At 43.8% G+C, this 21,229-nt stretch overlaps 1 protein-coding gene across 1 annotated transcript in view; it reads left to right on the forward strand.

Moving 5' to 3' along the window:
- Positions 1-960: 960 nt before the first annotated feature.
- The window catches only part of LOC148534459 (caveolae-associated protein 2-like), a 69,288-nt gene continuing 49,019 nt past the window's right edge, over positions 961-21,229 (forward strand). The window contains exon 1 of the mRNA XM_088466874.1: positions 961-1,676. Coding sequence (XP_088323000.1) covers positions 1,179-1,676 — 498 coding nt within the window. The 5' untranslated portion in view covers positions 961-1,178. The remainder of the gene's footprint in view (positions 1,677-21,229) is intronic.

Here is a 21,229-nt window from a genome sequence, read left to right on the forward strand (position 1 = left end):
CAGTATAATTTGTTATATTTTAGTGTGAACTGTGTGCTGCTAACAGCTTTGCAAATTACAACACTAAAAATACACTGAATGTATAAGATCCTCTGAAACATGCAGAAATGTTCTTACATTTGTACGTTTGCTGAAATGTAATGTAAAATAGTTATATCTCTTTTTCTGTATTTTCCATACCATCTTGGTTATTTGCTATTTTTGTATTAGACTATTTCATAACCATGTTGTTTTCTGAAATGGTCTTAGCTATGTCATATGTTTCCTATTTGAAAAATTCTTAATAAAAATATATTTTTTAAAAGTGTATATTTCCCCTATTTAATTATTTGTTTGTCAGACATAGAAACATAGAATTTGACAGCCCATCTAGACTGCCCCTGTTCACATGCTATATACTATATCTGTAATTGTGTGGCTAACCTGCTAGAAGACTTATAATGCCTGATGGAATGTAAGTTAGGGAAATTTCCCAGAATGCTCTGCTATAGAATACCTAAACAAGATAAAGATAAATGTACATTAAAGGGAGCCCTGCCCATCGAGCTAGCTCTGTGAAATGTGAGATTTTTAACCTATATTTGTAGAAAAAAGAAAAGTTTTTGTGGTGTTAAAGACATTATGATTTATTCCCTTGGCAAATGCAAACAATACTTCTCTCTGAAAATAACTTCATCCAGGAAAAAAACATGTTTAGTGTTCCAGTGTATCATAGCAGCCAGCCAAAAGTTTTCCCCTGCAGCCAAGAGAACAAGAGATGGCTTTTGGCCAACATAGGGTGTTTTCTGTGCCTCCATTAAGTCATTACTGAACTATTGCATGTTAAAAAACATAAACCTGCACATCTAGGAGTGCCGTGAGATGGAGGGTAAGGATTGCACTCAAACACTCCCCAGGATTTAAACTTTACTTTTTTGTAGTTTGGATAATTCAACTTTCACCTCCCACTGGGTGGAGCAGAGGCTTAAAAGAGAAGCTGGAATGTAGTTGCTGACAGTGTTTTGCTGCAGACTAGTGTGTCTCGTACTGTCCCATCTAAGCAAACTCTAATCAAAGGAAAAGCGGAAGAGAAGGGAACATCTGCTGCTCCTACGACAAGATACTTACCATATATCATCAGAGACCACAGCAGGACAAGGTTAGGAGTCGCAGTGTGTGATCTGACAACAGCTGTGAACATGGAAGAAGACGCAATTCAGATAGAGAAGAGCAATGAAGACTTTCAGAAGGGTGGGCATCATGAAAGTCAGGAGTTGGTGGTGCCCAGCCACAGCCCTGCAGAATCACCGTGCTCTAGCCCTACACCCCAGCAACTTGTGCCAGCAGACTCCATCAAAGACAGCAATCAGGTCAACGCCATTACAGTTCTCACCCTGCTGGATAAGCTGGTCAACATGCTGGATTCAGTGCAAGAGAACCAGAACAAGATGGAAAAGAGGCAGATTGACATAGAAAACTCAGTAAAGGGTATCCAAAATGATATCACTAAGTTATCTAAGAGTCACTCCTCCACCAGCAACACAGTCAGTAAACTTCTGGAGAAGTCTCGCAAGGTCAGTGCTAACATGAGGGAAGTGAAGGATCGCATGGACAAGCAGACGGTGCAGGTGAAGAAGCTGGAGAGCAATCACAATCAGCTACTGAGAAGGAACAATTTTAAAGTCCTAATCTTCCAGGTCAGTTAACTGTATAATATAGAATATTTTGTTACCATTCAGGGCAGTATTCCCTTCTTACAACGTGTTACTATTTCCAGCACTACTGTACCTATTCTACACAGGGAATACAAGCCGGTACCCTGTGATGCCACTCCCTTCTTACTATGCAGAGAGGTCTTACTTCCTAGCTCCTGCTATGTTACTATCTGGTAGACAGATTCACTGTTCAGTTTTCTTTGTTTAAGTGTCCCAAATAATTGATTAGGTTAGCTATAGTAATCGATGTTTGTTTCTTAAAGTGAGAATCCAGAACTGATCGTACATTATTTACATTAGATACATACATGAGTGAAGTTATGTGCTTAATGTATTGATCACCTAGTGGTATTGTATAGTAAAAAATCATATTAAACGTTTGCCTTGAGAAGACGTTATCATTATAACAAATGTAGTTCTTGAGATAGGCACCAAATATGGCTGATTAGAAAGGGTGTGGTGTTTGGTCAAAATCATACAATCACCATAGCAATCATAACTTGCAGCATACACAAGTAATCATCGGAGTTGCATTTGGTTAGAATAATCAAACAACATGGATTATTGTTAGTGAGAGTGAACTCCTGTCAGTGGTTCCCAAACTTTTTTGAATCACGACACTGTATATTATCCACATTATTTTCACGGCACCCCTAAGCCAAAATGTTGTTGTTGAGAAATTCAAAAGAAAATGTAGTAAAGTGAAGTAAATTGTGCTTACCTGTCATCCTTAGGTTCAGTTATGTGGTGGTGGACAGGTTTCTGCACATATTTACATTACACTGACCATAAATAATTTGATTTGGTGCTGGACCACCAACATGAGGCACCCCTGTGAGTGTCCCAAGGCACCACAGGGTGCCACGGCGCCAGTTTGGGGACCACTGCTGAACGTAATACTGTACTTCTAGCTATTGCATAAAATATCTAATGCAATAGCAACATAAGAGTTTCCACAGTTCAATGTTACACTTTGTTTTGCTTTGTAACAAATACTTCTGTAGCAGACAAGGTCACATACTGTGCAGTATAAAAGATGAGCTGTTCAGTTTTTAGTCAGTTCATTTTGCCATATTAGCACAATTTCAGATTAGTTAAAATGTATCTTATTTGACTACTATTCAGTATGCACCTTTCTGACATAATATACATTCATAGGACCATATTTACAAAGCGCACTGCAAATTGTCTTGGTAGTGACCCTCAATATCCGCCCTGCGCACTTTATGATGCACACCTACTTTCTGCTACCAGGAGAATTTGCACATTATGCAAAAGTATAAATGAATGTCCGGGAGACTCCCAAAATCCCTGGATTCCCAACGTCCCGGATCCCGCCCACTTTTACAGTGCGTGGTCTGGGATTGAGGGACTCAATTTGCAGTGAATCACGTCATCATGCCCTTCCATGCAGGACAGCAGCACAAAATGCAACATGAGGTGGGGTAGCAATCATGCAAATTGTTGTGACATGCCCACGTAAGATTTTTATCCTACAACACTTCATGATTTAGCCTTATTTATGGATTCATTAATCCTGATAGAAAGGAGACATTGGGGAAGCCATTGTTATGTGTTTTTACACAGGGTAAAGTGCACCTAGAATGCAGATCTCCACTGAAATGCATCTGAAAGGTGCAAAATATATGCAGGTGCAAAATATATGTATAAGACAGGCTTAGAGCACAAAATTCCAGTAATCTCATTCTGCAAAATGAAGTTTAATTTTTGCACTGCTCCCCAATACTATGCTCAGTTTCCCGATACTAATACGGCCAAAGTAAGTAGGAAAAACCCTCCATCAGAGCAAGTTCTTATTACATCGGTTTCTTTCCAACACCAGCATTTTGCACTGCAAAACCCAGGTGCTGTGGTGGAAATCTAGGTGCACTTGTGTAAATCAGTTACATTCCCTTAACACAAAGAATTTGAATAAAAATGAAAAGCCATTTTTAAGCAACCAGGGAATCTACCAAATAATATATTCAATGTAACTATTGGTGAGATAGTTTCCTTTTAATCCTGACATTACATTTCACTAAGTATGAAAAACATCTGTTCTAGTTTATAGTGGATGATTCAGACCAAAAATGGAAAAGTTGAGTCTTCGCTCTTTCACCTCTGAGCAGTTAATGATGTGCCCATTCCTGTTTTTGCAAATCTTTAATTTAACCCTGCCCTGTATGAGGTCGCCAGTGCAGAGTGAGCCCAGCTTTTCTGTGCAAAAAGACATCCACATACACTCAAGCCTTTACATTTAATTTAATATTCAGCCCACAATACTTTCAATGCAACCCTCATAATCTAATTTCTTTGGTGACTCTGGGGTGCTAAAGTTTGGTATTTTCTGCAAAATATCTAAGATTTGTGAATCAAGATTTAAAAAAGATGTAATTGCTCAATAGGATTCATAATCTAGAATATAATGAGACACACAAAGTTCAGAAGTTTGGAAGCTAATCCTCAGTGATGGCTGGAGGTTTGCGAAGTTGTGGAATTTGCACATAGGAGAGAGGTCGAGCCAGGTTAGATTACATAAGGATTGGAAGTCAGCTCCTGTAGTGCCAATATGTTTAGTGCATGTGGCTTGACGTGATAGTGGCTGCTTGCCTTTTCTTACATGTTACACAAGAAAAGAGGTGTCTGCACAGGAACTGTTTGATTATCCTTTCCCCTACTGTCTGCTTTATGTTACAGATTATTTTACACATGGGGAGGTGCACCTAAAGGTGGGTACACACCTGACAGATATATCTGCAGAGGATGCTCATTCATATACACTGAACGGCCATCATCTGTGTCTTGCTGCGGGTCCCGGTGAACATGGGGCGTGTCCGGCAGGCGGGGGCGTGTCCCGCCCCCCCTCCTCGCGGCTGCCGCTGTGTGTGTATGGGCAGTCTGCAGACCGCCCGTACATAATTGCCAATGGACAGATATCTCTGCAGACATATCTGTCCATCGGCTGTGCAGCATAGCCAATGCGATATGTCGATGAACACCGACGTTCCCTGACATAACGCTGGTACACACTGGCCGACGGGCAGCAGATATATTGGCCAATCAATTGATCTGCCAATGTATCTGTCAGTGTGTACCCAGCTTAAGAATAAGTTAGAGCACCATAACACAAAATATACAAGTATTTTTATAATGGGCACTCACAGATTGCACATTCAATGTAAAAAAGTTAAGTGAAGGGTTATTATTACATTTAAAACTTAACTTTTAATTACAATGTTAATTTCTCATAAGGCGATATATTGCATGATCTAGCTACTTTGTCTAGTATAGATTCTTCACATGTGACATAATACTGATTTGAATTGAGGGCCTTATTCACTACAGAATGCAACTGCGAATGCAATAGCGATTACGCACACAATTCAACTGTGATAGTATGCTAATCCATTGCAATCGCAATGCCGCAGCAGCACAACATAAGGTTGCGCATGTTACCTTACACACATCCGTAATGTTTAGCAAGACTGTAAAGACATCGGTACAATAGAGTACCATTGACACCCCCCACCCCCCCGTTGCCACCCACAAACTGTACTTCCTGTCAAACACTCTGCAATGGATCTGTGTAGTCACTGAGATCCCAGTGGCTAGTTCGCGCATGCGCAGTATGCAACAATCGGCTGAATGCCGAGTGCGTGTGTATTACCAACTGCCTTCCTTGCTAAATCAGGCCCTCAGAGAAGCATCTCAAGACTAATATCCTTTATCTAACCAAGTCCTTCTCAAACTTGGTCCACAGGACCCCAAACAGTTCACGCTCTCTGTCACTTCTGAAAATGTGAACTGGTGAAAAATATGGTCTGTATAATGTGAACTGTTAGGGGTCCTGAGGATCGAGTTTGAGAACCACTGACCTGACCTACAGTGTATAGCTTTGTAAATCTATACACATACATATAGTTCAGAACTAATGGCATTTTTCTAAATAAACGAGCAGAATAAAAGCATATTGCTCAGTTTACCATTATGAAGCTGATATAGAGTTGCACCCAAGTACATCTTGTGGATGGATTCTGAGTGTTTTCACACTGTGCATGCTCCATAGCAGAGCGCACTCATTTCATGGCACAACTCGCATCTACACTTGCGGCTGAATGAGTGTGACTGGGTGGTAATGGGGCATTTGCACATGGGCTAAGTTTAGCGAGGGTGCGTTGAGCTGTAGTTGGAATTGTGGGCATATGCAGAGCTTCTGCTGATTTAGATGGATCTCTTGCACCAAAGCTAGAAATGGTGCAAGATTATGCTGATGAGAGATATTTCACCAAGCATATGGATAGGGCAGCAGTGACCACATAAATGCGTACAACTTGGCATACTATAGACATCTGCATTTAGTTCTGTGCATGCAATGCAAGTGCAATCTCAGCTGACTTTTGTGCAATACTGAATACTGAATACTGCAGCTATTACGCCAGAAGAAATAACAAGTGGGCCACGCTATTTTACCTTGCAATCTATTTTTTTTTCTTGCACACTAGATATTTACAGAAACTGGTTGTTATTTATAATCAAACTCCTTTGTATTTAGTAGATTGCACTACCGTAATGCTGCTAAATCCATAAATAATGTTAGTAGCAAATATTTGTGTGAGATTTTTTTCCATATGGCAAAGGTTAGAAAAAATGCAGTCTTGTGTCACATTTCTGTATGTGGTGTAAAGGGCCAGCTCTAAATATTTTACATTCCTTTTGTGCATAGAGACCCAGCCCAGGATAAGACTGTGCTGCATTGTTGTGACACTGTCAGATACAGTAGGCAGTAACTTGGCCTGACAGTGCCTTTCATGGAAGTAATATGTTGTCCTGCAGATAACCTGATTTTTGTGGAATCTTTTTTAAACAGTTTCCACTTCCACACTTAACAAATCACTCACATTTGCATAAATATACTGTAAAGCACGACAGTCACTGTGTATCACCATCGTTTTAAACTTCTACTTAATAAACTGCCAGCAGGTAAAAAATTTTCTCCTGTGCACAAGTACTGAAATTGTTGCCAATGTATTTGTTTCATACTATACAAATTTGTTTTACCATGTGTTTATGTTGTACGGCTCACACAAATATTTATTGCAACAAAAGTTTACTTTAAGGTAATTGAAGTATAAAAACAAAACACACACTAGGTAAAAGTGACTAAATATTTCATTGAAGATAAAATTTCCATGCAAATACATTCAAACTTTAATGCATGACTAAGTTATTTTATCACTTTTTATGTTACTGTTTTTACCTATTTGTAAATAGATAAAGCTCTATCTTTATTTCATTATATTATGTTCAATTTATATAACAATTTATGATTTAAATTTAAGAATTTATGTTTATATTTAGTGACATTATAAAAGTTTATTTTTAAATGTGTATAGTTTAACTAATCATTTGTAGACATTCTACTTATTTTTTTATTGATTTTTAATATCTAGATATATATCTAAAATAAATACTTATTATTTTATCTAAATAATTGATTGAATAATTCTTGATTATCCCATGATTAGAATGGATTACAATAGAATTGCAGCAGCTTAACATATTGTATAATGAGCTGGTGATTGACACAAGCAGTTTGGTTCTACTGTTCTTTTCACCAAATTAACGCAAGTTTGGATTTATCTTATTGGCTATCTTATTGGCTATCTAAAAACACTTGAGAGCAAGGTAGTCAATATGATTCGGTTTTCAGATCCGAACTTAACCGAGCCAAAGCCGAACCATCCATCTCTAATTTTTTTAATAGATAAATTGGGGCGGCGATTTTGAAAATGGCATTTGCCTGGCGGTTATTCCTTTAGTGAAACTAATACTTTGCACACAACCAGAAAAACCACCGAAAAAAAAAACTGTGTGACAAAATGACCCTTTAGTAAATTTTTCCATCAATGTCTGAAGATGAAACAAAATCAATAATATGCAGTGATATTTATATCCTTGTGACAGAACCAAGTAAATGAAACAATAATATCTATCAACATACAGTAAATACTGCAGAAAAAAGCAACACACATAATTCAATCTGCATTGGGCCTGATTGAGGTCCGGATGGTATTGCACAGCCGCAAGGAAGCAGCTGTGCAATATTGTCCAGCAAATATTAAAATACTGCATCTATAGGTAGCAGACACCTCCTAACAGCAAAAGCAATCCAAGTGCAGCATCTGCAGCCACTGCCTCAGATCACCATCGCATCCATTGGTAGCAATGGCACCAGCACCGGCCAGTCTGAGAGGCCAGGAAATCTGCATCCACCGATGCAGACCCTGGCCTCAGCAGTCCCGGAAAACGAGGGCGACACTCCCACATTTTGGGGGACGTTGGCCAGGCATGCACCCGCTCCACCCACCAGAAGCCGCAGCATGTCAATAATGCTGTGGCTTGGGGGATCTGAGAGCGAGATTGCAGGCCCCGTTCTGCACATGGTCAGTTTTCTGGTCAGACCCAATGTGTATTGTCACTATGAACCTCGGCTCATTCATTACTGGAGCAAATCAAGTTCTTATAGCTTCAGCTGTAGTCAAAATTTTTGGAACATAGAATGCTGGTGACATGATACAGGTATTATTTGTTACCTTATATTGTTTCCTGAGTTTTTGATAGTTATTTATGTATATTCACAAAAAAACAATACAGCAGAGATTATTGGTTATATATAAGAGGCTTCTTATGCATGTATTTGTGTGTTCATAGCAGAATATATAGCTTATGTGGGCCATATATCTAGCCCAATTCTCTGATCTGCCATTGCCGATCTGATTGCCAATCAAAACCACAGATCGGTGGAAATCTATTATCAGCAATCCATTGGGGAATCAGGGATACTCAACATGTTAAAAATCCCTGAGTCGCCAATTACAGCCGTTTTCAGGTCTGGGATTCAAAATTGCTCTGATTCACCCTGCAAGCAGTGCTGCTGCACAGAGCACACCAGAATCTGCTGCAGTGCTGCCCGGAGCGTCAATTGGATGCTCAATACAAGCTCACTACTGCCTGTGTAGCCCGATGCTTTGGGTAGTGCTGTAATTTCTGGTGTGGATAGCCACGCCCCCTTTGCATGACATCATGAGGGTCAAAATGCATATTGCTGGTAATGTGCAGTCTGAAACCCCTAAATCCCAGGGTGGTATCAATGCCACTTTCACTTTGGCCCTCAGCTTGTCTGTCACAAGCACCATTTTGGGATTTTTTTTATCAGGTTTTATTCTGTGATTTGTAATTTTGTAATTGCAATTTGCAGGAAGTTGTTCTCTAAAGGAGCAATCATGGTTTGAGATTGATAAATTTGGTGATTATAAAACACACTCACTGTACCGGTCAGATGGAATTATGGGTATGTTCAAACAGGATCCAAATGGTTTGTGTCATAAAATGTCCCAGTTTCTGCTGACGCTGGGCTGCTCACCTGTCACCCTGCTCCATGATGTAGCTCTGTGACAGACTTCACCCAGCTGTGGCTTCATTTCATCTACTGCAGTCTCTCTGGCTCCCACATGCAGCATTCCCTCAAGTGCTGGCTGTTGGGCGCAGGCATGACAGTCTGAGTCGGGTGACTGTCCATCCTCACAGGAGACCAGTATGCAGTCACATGATGCCTGCAGCCAATCCCTGACAAGCCAGGGGTATATGAGGACTCTCCCTGCACACAGCACTTGAAAGTGCAATGTTGTCCACAGCCTAGCTGTGTGCTTCCCAGTGAGCTAGTCACGACCGGCTGTAGGAATTCCCCACTGAGGGGTGCAAGCTAGTATCTGGGCTAAGGAGGAAATCTGAGATGTGGGGCCTGACAACAAGGTCTCCTCGTCCACGAGTACCAGTTGGCGAGACCTGACCAAAGGTGCGGAGTCTAACCAGCCGGGAGGTGTTCACCAGTGACCCCTCCGAGCGGGATATGGGTTTAGCTGCACCCAGCTGGCAGGTCGCGGCCCTTTGATCAGGTAACTGGCTCTAACGGGAATAGAGAACCTTGCTACCGTGACCCTAGAGGATATTATTTACAAGGCTTATGCTGTACCCCCGTATAGCCTCTAATGGATACACCTGAGGATTTCAGAGGCACAATGGCACTGAGGATTCGTACGTGCAATGTAAACTAAAGAGAGGTTCCAGATGCACGGTGGCACAATGAGAATGAGAGTGTTCGTCACACAGATGATATGTCAGAGGACGCTCTTTAGCACCGGGGATTGGCAATTGCTCCAAGCACAGGAGAGATATTCAGAACACACTGTAGCACATTGCTTTGGTAATTTCTGCAAGCACAGGAGAGATATTCAGAACACACTGTAGCACAATGCTTTGGTAATTGCTGCAACAAAGAAGAGATATTCTGAACACACTGGAGCACAATCACTGGGAAATTGCTGCAAGCACAGGAGAGATATTCTGAACACACTGGAGCACAAGAGTCAGCACTTGTAATCACAGGAGTAACACTAGCACAGACCTGGAACGAGGTAGCATCAGCAGACACTGGAAAACGGCAACTTCCTGTGGTCCACAGTCTGGCTTTATTCCCTGCAGTAGCAGATCATTGGTGGACAGCGTCAGCTGACCACCATCATGCTACCATTGGGCATGAAGTCGTCAGGTGATGCAAACTGTCATGGCCGCATTCATGACGGCAACCGCAGAAACCCTCCTCTGCACCTGATGTCTGACCCCATGGGAGATCAGGGGAACCCGGTACACAGGTGAGCAACGGGCGATCCTAGGCCGCAACCTGACAGTGACTCCGAACACCACAATGTGCGCCAAAAAACAAAAGAATCTTTGACTCAAAGAAATTCTGATAGAAGATCAAGGTATATAACTTCCAAAACATCTTCCAAATGATCTTCCAGATCTGAGGAAATTTCAAAACACCAGTAGAAACTGATAATTCAAAAAATTAATTTGTCACAGAAAGGTTGGTCACAAGAATTTATTGATTTTTCTTCTTCTTCCGTGATCATCGAGGACCATTCGAAGACTGAGAAGACTTAAGTTGAAAAGGATCCCTAACTGGATCTACCGAAAACTGTATTTCGTCATGCTCAGGATCGTAATCTGAATCCGTGTTGTTATTCATCATTCTAATGATTCCTTGAGATTTTTCATTTTGAACTGATTGTTCTTGCACCGGATTTTTTGTTTTTGAGAAGAGCTTAAAGAAGTGCATCTGAGCTTAATGGTAGAAGATGGTACTCTAGGGCTAGAGACTTAGTTGAGGCAAATGTCCACGAGTGGACCTGTTGGAAAGAATCTTTTGACAATGGCAGTACTAAAAGCTACCAAATTCAGAAGGATTGGATTTCGGGATTAGTAGCCCATTCCAACGCCTGTCTCCTAAAACTAGAGAGAAGAAACTTAACGATCTCGTAGGAGTAACACCACTGGATCAGTTCTCATAATGACCTCAAAATATTGGAGTAACTCAAAATAGTGTGTCAAGTTTCCATCAAAAAGAATGCACTCAGGAGTACTAGAAGAATTTAGATCTGCTGGTTCATACTTTGCTGGAGGAAGGAGATTGGCAGAATTAGGCTCACTGGAATTCACACAGGTCTTAGTTAAAAAAATGTCTTGACGTGTTTGGAAAGGTTGGACTAAGGCCCTCATTCAGAGCCACTCGCTAGCGGCAGTACGCTCGTTCCGAGCGATGTTCACACATCTGCGCATGCGTACGGTTTTTAGTACGCATGCGCGAACCAGTCAGTGCGGCCAAAAATCGTTGGTACGCAATATAGCGAGGGCCTGCTATTTTGAGTGACAGAATGAGGCGTATGTGGGTGGTAACAGGGGAAGGTGCTTGAAAACGGGGAGTGGAGATCCGAACGCAGGCGTGCTTAAAGGTCAAAACGGGCATTTTAAGGGAGTGCATAATTAATACAGCAGCGTCATTGACCATGTCACTTGGTTTTTTTTAACTCAGAACTGCTCGCAAAATAGCGGTTGAAAACACCAACCACAAGAATAGTGAGCAGTTCATACGCTGTACGATGTACTCGATTAATCTAATAAATAGCGGACATGACGTATGGTGCGTGCGGCCAGGGGGCGTTTTTATCAAATAAACGAGCGTATGTTTTGCTCGCTCGTTCAGACTTAGAGGTGGGAACAGACTGCAATTTGTGAACGGATCATTTGAATAGCCACCCCTTGTTTTTGAACGAACGACCACAAATAGCGAACGGCTCTGAATCAGGCCCTAAATTCCTTAATTACTGTTTCACTAAAAGCTACTAAATCTAAAAGTATCGGATCTTTAGATTTGTAAATAGGTTCAACCCAATCCCAAGCTTCACCTTGAAAAGACGAGATGATAAACTCTACGACATTGGCAGGCTTGATTCCCAATGACGGAAAGGACTTCATAATAGCGGGTATTGATCTACCAAAGCATAATACTGTGCTATGTCTCCTTTAAAGCAAATATCAGAAGGATCCTGGGTGATACGTACAGGTTCAGCAGTACCATTATCTTGTGAATTTCTTAACTGAAGGGGTGTAGATATGATGGACTCAGGCAAAATACTGGAAGCCTTCTCCTTGAGTGAGGATTCGGAGGCCCCAGCTTGGGGTATGAGACTTGAGACAGAGTACCCTTCCTGGGATGTGAGGCTTAAATCTTCACCTCATGATAAAAAAACAAGCATTCTCCTCTTGAGAAATGAAACTTAAATTCCCCTCCTGGGGTATGTAACTTGAATTCCTTTCCTGGGGTGCAAAACTTGAAACCCTCTCTTCGAGTGAGAGACTTGAAACCCTCTCCTGGGGAATGAGACTTGAGACCCCTCCTAGGGTATGAGACTAAAGACCTCCTCTCGCAGTATGAGACCAGTAACCCCCTCTTGAAGTATGAGACTTGAACCCCCTTCTTGGGGTGAGAGACTTGAACCCCCTTTTTGGGTTGAGGTACTCAAGGTCCCCTCATGGAGTACAGGACTTGACACTCCCTGTAGGAGTAGAGGACCTAAAACACAATCCTGCAGAAGCTGACTTGGCTTTCCTCTTGGAGTACGAACATGACACCCCATCCTGGGACGCAAGAACAGAGACTTCCACCTGGGTGAGTGACTCAAAACCACCTCTTGGGGTGCGAAATTTGAAAACCCCTCCTGGTGTATAACACCAGAAGACCCCTCCTGGGGAACAAAACTTTCTTGGGGTGTGAAACTTGAAACAAAGGCCCCTTCCTGGGGTATAGAACTTGAACCCCCTGCTGAAGTATGGGACTTAAAACCCCTTCCTAGGGAAGTTGACTTGACATTTCCCCTTGGGGTATGGAACGTGAACCCCTCTCTTGGGATGCAAGACCAGAGACTTCCTCTTGAGGTGAAAGGCCTGAAACACTCTCTTGGGGTACAAAACTTGAAATTCCCACAGTGATTTGGTAATTGCTGCAACACAGGAGAGATATTCTGAACACACTGGAGCACAATGATTTGGTAATTGCTGCAAGCACAGGAGAGATATATTCTGAACACACTGGAGCACAAGAGTCAGCACTGGTAATCACAGGAGTAACACAAGGACAGACCTGGAACAAAGTAGCATCAGCAGACACTTGAAAACAACAACATTGCTCAGGCAACTTCCTGTGGTCAGCAGTCTGGCTTTATCCCCTGCTGTAGCAGATCATTGGTGGACAACTTCAGCTGACCACCATCATTCTACCATTGGGTATGGAGTTGTCAGGTGATGCAAACTGTCATGGCCGCATTCATGACGGCAACCGCAGAAACCATACACTGAGTAGTCCAAGGCAGTTCACATGGCACTAAGTATAATACTTAGCGCGTTACCCTCCGCCGCACCTGATGTCTGACCCCACGGGAGATCAGGGGAAGCTGGTGCACAGGTGAGCAACGGCCGATCCTAGACCGCAACCTGACAGAGCTCCTGCAGATTACTACTATTCTCCAGAGAATCTAAGTGCTGTTTACCATCTTGCTGCACTGCTGGCTCCAGTATTCAGTTATATTCCAGTGATCTTGCATTCTGATACCTATTAACATCAGCTTCAGTCCGATACCTGTTACCATCAGCACCAGTCCGACACCCCCGTTACCATTGGCTCCAGTCCGATACCTGTTACCATCGGCTCCAGTCCAATGACCAGCTCCAGTCCGATGACCACCACCCTCGGCTCCAGTCCAATGACCACCACCCTCGGCTCCAGTCCAATGACCACCACCATCGGCTCCAGTCCGTTGATCAGCACCATAGGCTCCAGTCTGATACCTGATTTCATCCATTCCGGTGTTCAAGCCAATCCGGTCCCATTCCGGTGTACAAGCCAATCTGATTCTATTCCAGCTATACAGCATCCGGTTCCATTCTGGTGATCTAGTGTTCAATCCAGAGCTATTCCCAGAGATTCCTGCACATGAGAACATCATATCTTATGTCAGCCAGCTTCAGTCACTCAACAAACCAGCCCAAGTCCGGATCCACTAACAAATCCAAGCATAAGCGTGACAGATTTGGATCAGATTGTTTTTGGACACTGCTTACGTTATGGGGCTACACCCATAGGGTTAGCTGAGTAATTTCACCATGCTTGCCTACTTTTGAAAAAGCATTTCAGAGAGATTGTAATAGCAACACCTATGAGCGTTAAGTGAACGTGTACTGCTACATCTGAGCCATAAAATTGATTCGGCAAGGAACACAGTTGCTAATACGCATGCAGTCGGCTGATTGTTGCGTACTGCTCATGCATATGCATCACAGCGCACATACGGAAACTAGCCATTGCGATCAGAACTGCGATCGCAGTGACTATGCAGACCCTTTGCAGAGTGATTGACAGGAAGTGCCGTTTGCGGGTGGTAACAGGGGGGGTTCTTGTCTGAATGCAGGCGTGCCAGTGCGTATGAACGCTGTTGCAGGGGTGTTCATATATAATCCACTGCGATGCCCTATGCAGCCCGAAGCCTCATAGTATGCGTTGAAGTTAGCAATCCCTGAGTAAGGTCAGGGCTTATGCAAGTGTGCATGAGGCTGCAATGGTACTGTACTCGATTGTACAGATGGTTTTGCAGTTTTGCTAAACATTACGGATGTGTGTAAGGTAAAGTGGGCATCCTTATGCACTGCAGCAGTGGCATTGCAATCGCAATGGATTAGCATACTATCGTAGTTGAACTGCGTGCATAATCGCTATTGCAGTTGCATCTGTAGTGAATCAGGCCCTTATATCCAAATGTAAATGACCCCCAAAGCAGTTAGTAAGAACTATTTGTTGATGAAAACACATTAGTACTTTAAGGGTTTGCTCATGTATTGTGTTTTACAAGTGGTTCCATGTAAGTGGCCGCAGGAAACCTTGAAAATGCACGTAGCCATAGGGCATTATAAACAATGCAGGGAAATGGCACTCCTGAATCCATTTGAATGTATATATCTCTGATTTCATTCTTCCCCAAGTATATAACAGCTGCATAATGGGGGTAAGGTCAGGGGCGTAGAGAACCCGGCCGGGCCCAGGTGAAGGGGCGTGGCCTAATTGTGAGGGGCGTGGCCATGCCCCCTTGAGCAAAAAAAAAGCAACAACAATTTTGCAGCACCGCGTAACTGTGCTGGGCTGCTGTGAGGGAGAGAGGGAGGGGCGGCACTGGACCCAAGCCCGTGCCCGGGTAAATAGTATCCGCTTCCCTCTCCCCCCCCCCCCCCCCCCCCCCCCCCTGGGTAAGGTGTAATCAAGGAGATTGCTGTTGTTTCAGGAAGTCTCCTTGACAATCAGGGAGAGTTGGCAAGTATGAATTTCACTAATATTGAAAAGTGTGTGTGCCCAGCATTGTACATATTAGCTATATTGTATATACACTATTTATTTTACTTTATATTTTCAATAACTTTGGCCCCGCAATCAGTGATTGTTTTTCTATTTAATCATGATCTTGACAATGTGTGAGAGATATGTAAACACTGGAAAGACAGTACGCTAATATACTCATGTTTCATCCTATACCTTTCTCACAGATTGAAGGCGTCATTGATGTTATCTTCATAACATTTGCATCTTCTCATGGAATGTTATCTACCATTGAATTAAGTATAGTTATGTGAAAAGTAATACATATTGCATTCATTTATCTCTGTGGCAGGTGACGAGACCTGGAATGTACTATGTGACTATGCCCTCCGGTAGTAAAATATCTTCTAGAAATTCCCACACTTAACAAAACTATCTTTTCCATTTTTATAAGTGATTTCTGTCAGCTTTCTACATGTGAACCTTGATAAACCACAGCTTGTGCCTTGCAGAGCTGGATCTGATGCTACAGGGGTTAAATAAAAGTTTAAACTTATGCTGTCTTGCTTTTCCTAACATTGTTCTATGATTGGCTTTGAGCCAAAACCAGCATGAAATGTTTTCGTTCAAAACATTTATGCTATGCCTCATTGCATGACATACAGTATATGTGATATAAAGATAGAATCATATTTTCCATACTTCAAGACATCATTTGTCAAAACATATGCTAATGTTTTTATATAAAAATGCCATTTTAAAAATTCAGAAAGCGAATGATAATTACTATAACACTCTTTAGAATTGAAGAATATAAAACAGCTATATAAAATCGACAAATGAAAATCACCTGGATGCCAATCAGAAACACTAGTATAATTGTATAAATTAAGATATAATTTGCAAAACTGTCCTTCAACTTTTGCTCTTTGATTGGGTAAAAAGTGTTCCTTGAAAAAAAAAAAAAGAGTATACAGTATGGGGAAACGCACGCCCTGGAATACATGTTACCGAATATTAAAAGTAGAAGTTGCAGAGGGGTTCCATTATAATATAAAAAGCACAGGGACACTATAGGGCCGGGTACCTTGGCACTCCTGGCGATGATACTACTTCATGTTTCTTAGTACAGGTAGCATCCTTGGACATGAAAGTTGCTTTTACAATTATCCTGTGTTTCTTATTATGCCGCGTATCCACTTGCAGATAATGGAATGACAGTACGATTACATTGTAATCGTACAGTCATTCCTCATCTCCTGTAGTGCCTACACTGAATGATATGTCGTTCAGTGCAGGCTCCCTCCCTCATCCCTGAACATGGCCAATCTGTCATTGTCAGCAGATTGACCGTCATGTTCAGGCGATAATTGATGCAGGAACTTCGTTTCTGACATTAAACTGCCCGATTTATGCATGATTAAAGAGCGATTGAAAGACAATGATGTCTTTATCGTTCAATCGCTCATTTATATCTGCAAGTGGATACACAGCTTTACAGTTCTAAGAACTGGATAGTTCAAATCTGAGATCTGTTTGGATACTGTCATGGCATAAGATCTATTACACAATCTGCTACAGTGTCCGTCTAGTAGGTGCAAAGTGAGCTTCGTGATGCCTGGACACAGCCTCATAGCCGGCCCTAGGCATAGACAAACTAAGCAAATGCCTAGGGCATTTGGAATTCCTGGGAGCATCCAAGCTCACCTAGAACCGGCGGCGGTTTGGGGCAGGCACTGTTGGGGCATCTGCTGCCTGCTGGGCAGAGACTCTGGCAGCTGGTACTGCCATGGTGCAGTGTCCACAATCGGAGCTCAGCTGACAGCTCCGATCGAGCCTGGCAATAGCAAAAAGTGAGCAGGCAGCAGCGAAACACAATGGAAGGGGCCTCGGCACAGTGTGACCACACCCATTCCGTTAGGTCACACCCCTTTTCAGGATCCCACAGGAGGGGGGGCACCACCCAAAATCTTGCCTAGGGACTAATTTGGCTAGGGCCGGCTCTGCACAGCCTCTCATCTCCCCTAGCACTGTAAGGAGTGAAGCCAGGGAAACAGGGACAGCCCCAGATCTACTTGCACCCTGTGTGAGACATTTTGGTGCGTGCCCCCCAAATCCATAAATAATACTTTTATTACCAAAAAATATATTTCCTAGTTTTTAATTAAACAAAAATGTTTCCACAGAAGAGAAACAAAGAAATATTAATTAGCTAAACCCCTACAGGGAAAAAAACACACACACATTGATCCCCACATGAAAAGAAAATAGACACATTGGCCCCGGCAGGAAAAACACATATTGTCCTAAACAGGAAAAAAAAATTCACTCACATTGGCCGTCACAGTGGAGAAAAAAACACACACACATTGGTCCCCACAGGGAAAAAACACACACATTGGCCTTTATAGAGAAAAAAAAACACATTGGCCATTATACAGAAAAAAAACGCACACATTGGCCATCACAGGGAAAAAAATAAGACATTCAAAGATTGCCCCCACATCAAAATAAATAAATAAATGAAACACATTGATTCAATGATTTCCCACAGGAAAAAAAACACATTGAATCATTACCACCACAGACAGAAAAAGAAATAAAACAAACATGGATTTGTTTTCATTGGGTCCCCCAGCCCCTTACAGACGATGGAGTGACTTCACCTGCTGAGCTGTCACAGACAGTTGTAGAGCTGATTGCAGGAGACCAAGCTCCAGACCAGTGAGTGCCTCCAGTCAGTCCAAAAAGTCCAGACCAGTGAGTTCCTCCCTCCAGAGAGTCCACACAGACCAGTTAGTGCCTCCTTTCAGAGAGTCCAGACCAGACCAGTGGGTTGGAGCTTGGGACCTGATTCAGACCTGGTCGCTAAGAAGCGTTCACTCATAGCTGGTCAATTTTCGCATTCTGCACATGCAACGCAGTGAGTTTGCGCAAACCAGTGTGAGCGTTTGGGAAGCGTATGCTCACCAAGCATAGACAGCCCAGCTGAATGAGTGACAGGACAAGCCGTTTGTGGGTGGTAACAGGGGCAGGCCACTAGAAACTGGGGAGTGAAGGCGCGAACGCAGGTGTGCCTGAGCGTCTTAATGCCGTTGCAGAGGTGTGCATAATTAAGACTGAGCATCATAGCACACGTCACCTGGCTGGATTTTACACTGAAGTGCTCGCAGTACTTGCGGTAGGGTATAGTCAACCTCAAGCGCTGCGTTAGCTTCCAATGGTACCCTATGTACCGATGGTTGCATACACTTCCTGGAGATGAAGTGCGCAAGTGGGCATCTTAAGACAGGCTGGTGGGCATCTACATACACAAAGCGATCGCACTCCAGGACATAGTGGGCGTGCTTATGCCTTGCTATATGATCGCCTGCCATGCCATCACTTAGACGAATTTGCATATGCTGCGTGCCAGCATACGCATCTAGCAAGCGGGTCTGAATGAGCTCCTTGGTCCAAAGACCTCCCTCATCTGGGCCCTCAGATCCATCCTCAGCCCCAGCAACTAATCACTGTCCTCAGCTCCCAGCACCTCATCTCTGCCCTTCATTACTATCCTCAGCCCCTTATCACCATCCTCAATCCATCATCACCTCACCCCCTAATAAACATCCTAAGACACTCATCACTTCAGATCACAGCACTGTCCTTAGCCCCTAATTATCTTTGCAAAGTCCTCAGCCCCTTATCACCTTAGCACTCATCATCTCAGCACAGTCCTCAGACCGTCATAACCTCAACCCTCATCACTGTCCTCAGCATCTCATCACCTCAACCCACATCGCTGTCAACAAACCCCTCAGATCAGTCCTTAAACCCCTCAGCACAATCCTCAGCCCCTTACCACAGTCCACAACCCCTCAGCACTGTCCTAAGCACCTCAACAGTTCTCAGCCCTCATCACTGTCCTCAGCCCCTCAGTACAATCCTCAGCCCCTTATAACTGTTCTCAGCCCCTCAGCACAGTCCTCAGACCCTCATCACCATCCTCAGCCCCTCATCATCTCCGCTCTCATTACCTCAGCACAGTCCTCAGACCCTCTTCACCTTAGCCCTGTCCTCAGACCCTCAGCACAGTCCTCAGACCCTCATCACCTCAGCCCTTATCACTGTACTCAGGCTCAACCACTCAGCACCACAGCCTGAGGAAGACCGAGGAACAAACCTGCAAATCAGGGCACAATAGATAGCAACCCCAAAAATAAGGGGTCCAAAATACTAGTTGTTGTTGTCACTGATTTGATAGATGCCACAAAAAAACTTTATGGTGATATGAGCAGTAAGGTTGTCAGATGAGGTGTATTACAGAAATACAGAGTGCGGTGGAGAAAAGAGCCTGAAGTAGGAAAAGTGGAGGCCATTGAGTCTGGGAGATTAGGAATGAAGAGGTGACTTGGTAGATGTACAGCAGAACCCTAATAAGGGAAAAGTGGAAATAGCTAAAATTTTGCCCTTAGTAGTGGTCTGCATTATATTGATTAACCCACACCTACTTTCCTAAGAGGCTGAGGGGTTGTATTACGTCAGGCGGTGTCAGGTATGAGATGTAAAATTTGTATCCTGTTGGAAAGTATTATCTGTGGGCCTGATTCAGCAGAGGATGGAATTGCAAAGCCGCACACAAGCTATCACGCAGGCAGTAGCAGCTCCAGGCACGGGCAAGCCGGTCCTTCGCCCGGAGCGCTACTGTTTCCGGATGGCGCAGGGAATGCCCACCTCCCTCCCAGCGCTATGGGATATATTTAAGCTCAGGGGGGAGGGAGCCGAGGAGGGAAGGGGCGGCAACACCTGCACGCAGGACCTATTCTGCACATGCACAGATTCCCGATAATCAGGACTCTGTGATCAGCAATGCACTTGTGTGCACTGCTGAATCAGGCCCTGTGTTAGAGTGGCTGCCTTCTTTTGTTTTGAATTTGAGGTTAGAAGGTGCCTTCAAGTGCAATAATCAGTGCCTTTTGTAAGGGTACCCTCATTTTTTTTTGTATAGGTCATTCTGTAGTCTTGTCCAATGAATGAAAGCCTCTTTCTCCCCCCCCCCCCAGCGTGTGTGTCAGCCTCTTTCTCTCCCCCCCAGCGTGTGTGTCAGCCTCCTTCTCTCCCCTACCGCATGTGTGTCAGCCTCTTTCTCTCCCCCCCAGCGTGTCAGCCTTTTTCTCTCCCCCCCCCCTAGCGTGTGTCAGCCTCTTTCTCTCCCCTACCGCATGTGTGTCAGCCTCTTTCTCTCCCCCCCTAGCGTGTGTGTCAGCCTCTTTCTCTCCCCCCTTAGCGTGTGTGTCAGCCTCTTTCTCTCCCCCCCTAGCGTGTGTGTCAGCCTCTTTCTCTCCCCCCCTAGCGTGTGTGTCAGCCTCTTTCTCTCCCCCCCTAGCGTGTGTGTCAGCCTCTTTCTCTCCCCCCCAAGCGTGTGTGTCAGCCTCTTTCTCTCCCCCCCAAGCGTGTGTGTCAGCCTCTTTCTCTCCCCCCCAAGCGTGTGTGTCAGCCTCTTTCTCTCCCCTACCGCATGTGTGTCAGCCTTTTTCTCTCCCCCCCCCTAGCGTGTGTGTCAGCCTCTTTCTCTCCCCTAGCGCGTGTGTGTCAGCCTCTTTCTCTCCCCCCCAGCGTGTGTGTCAGCCTCTTTCTCTCCCCCCCAGCGTGTGTGTCAGCCTCTTTCTCTCCTTTCTCTCCCCCCCCAGTGTGTCAGCCTCTTTCTCTCCCCTACCGCGTGTGTGTCAGCCTCTTTCTCTCCCCCCCTAGCCTGTGTGTCAGCAACTTTCTCTCCCCTACTGCATGTGTGTCA

The sequence above is a fragment of the Taudactylus pleione genome, unplaced genomic scaffold (assembly GCF_031769625.1).
Source record: "Taudactylus pleione unplaced genomic scaffold, aTauple2 ptg000066l, whole genome shotgun sequence".
NCBI lineage: Eukaryota > Metazoa > Chordata > Amphibia > Anura > Myobatrachidae > Taudactylus > Taudactylus pleione.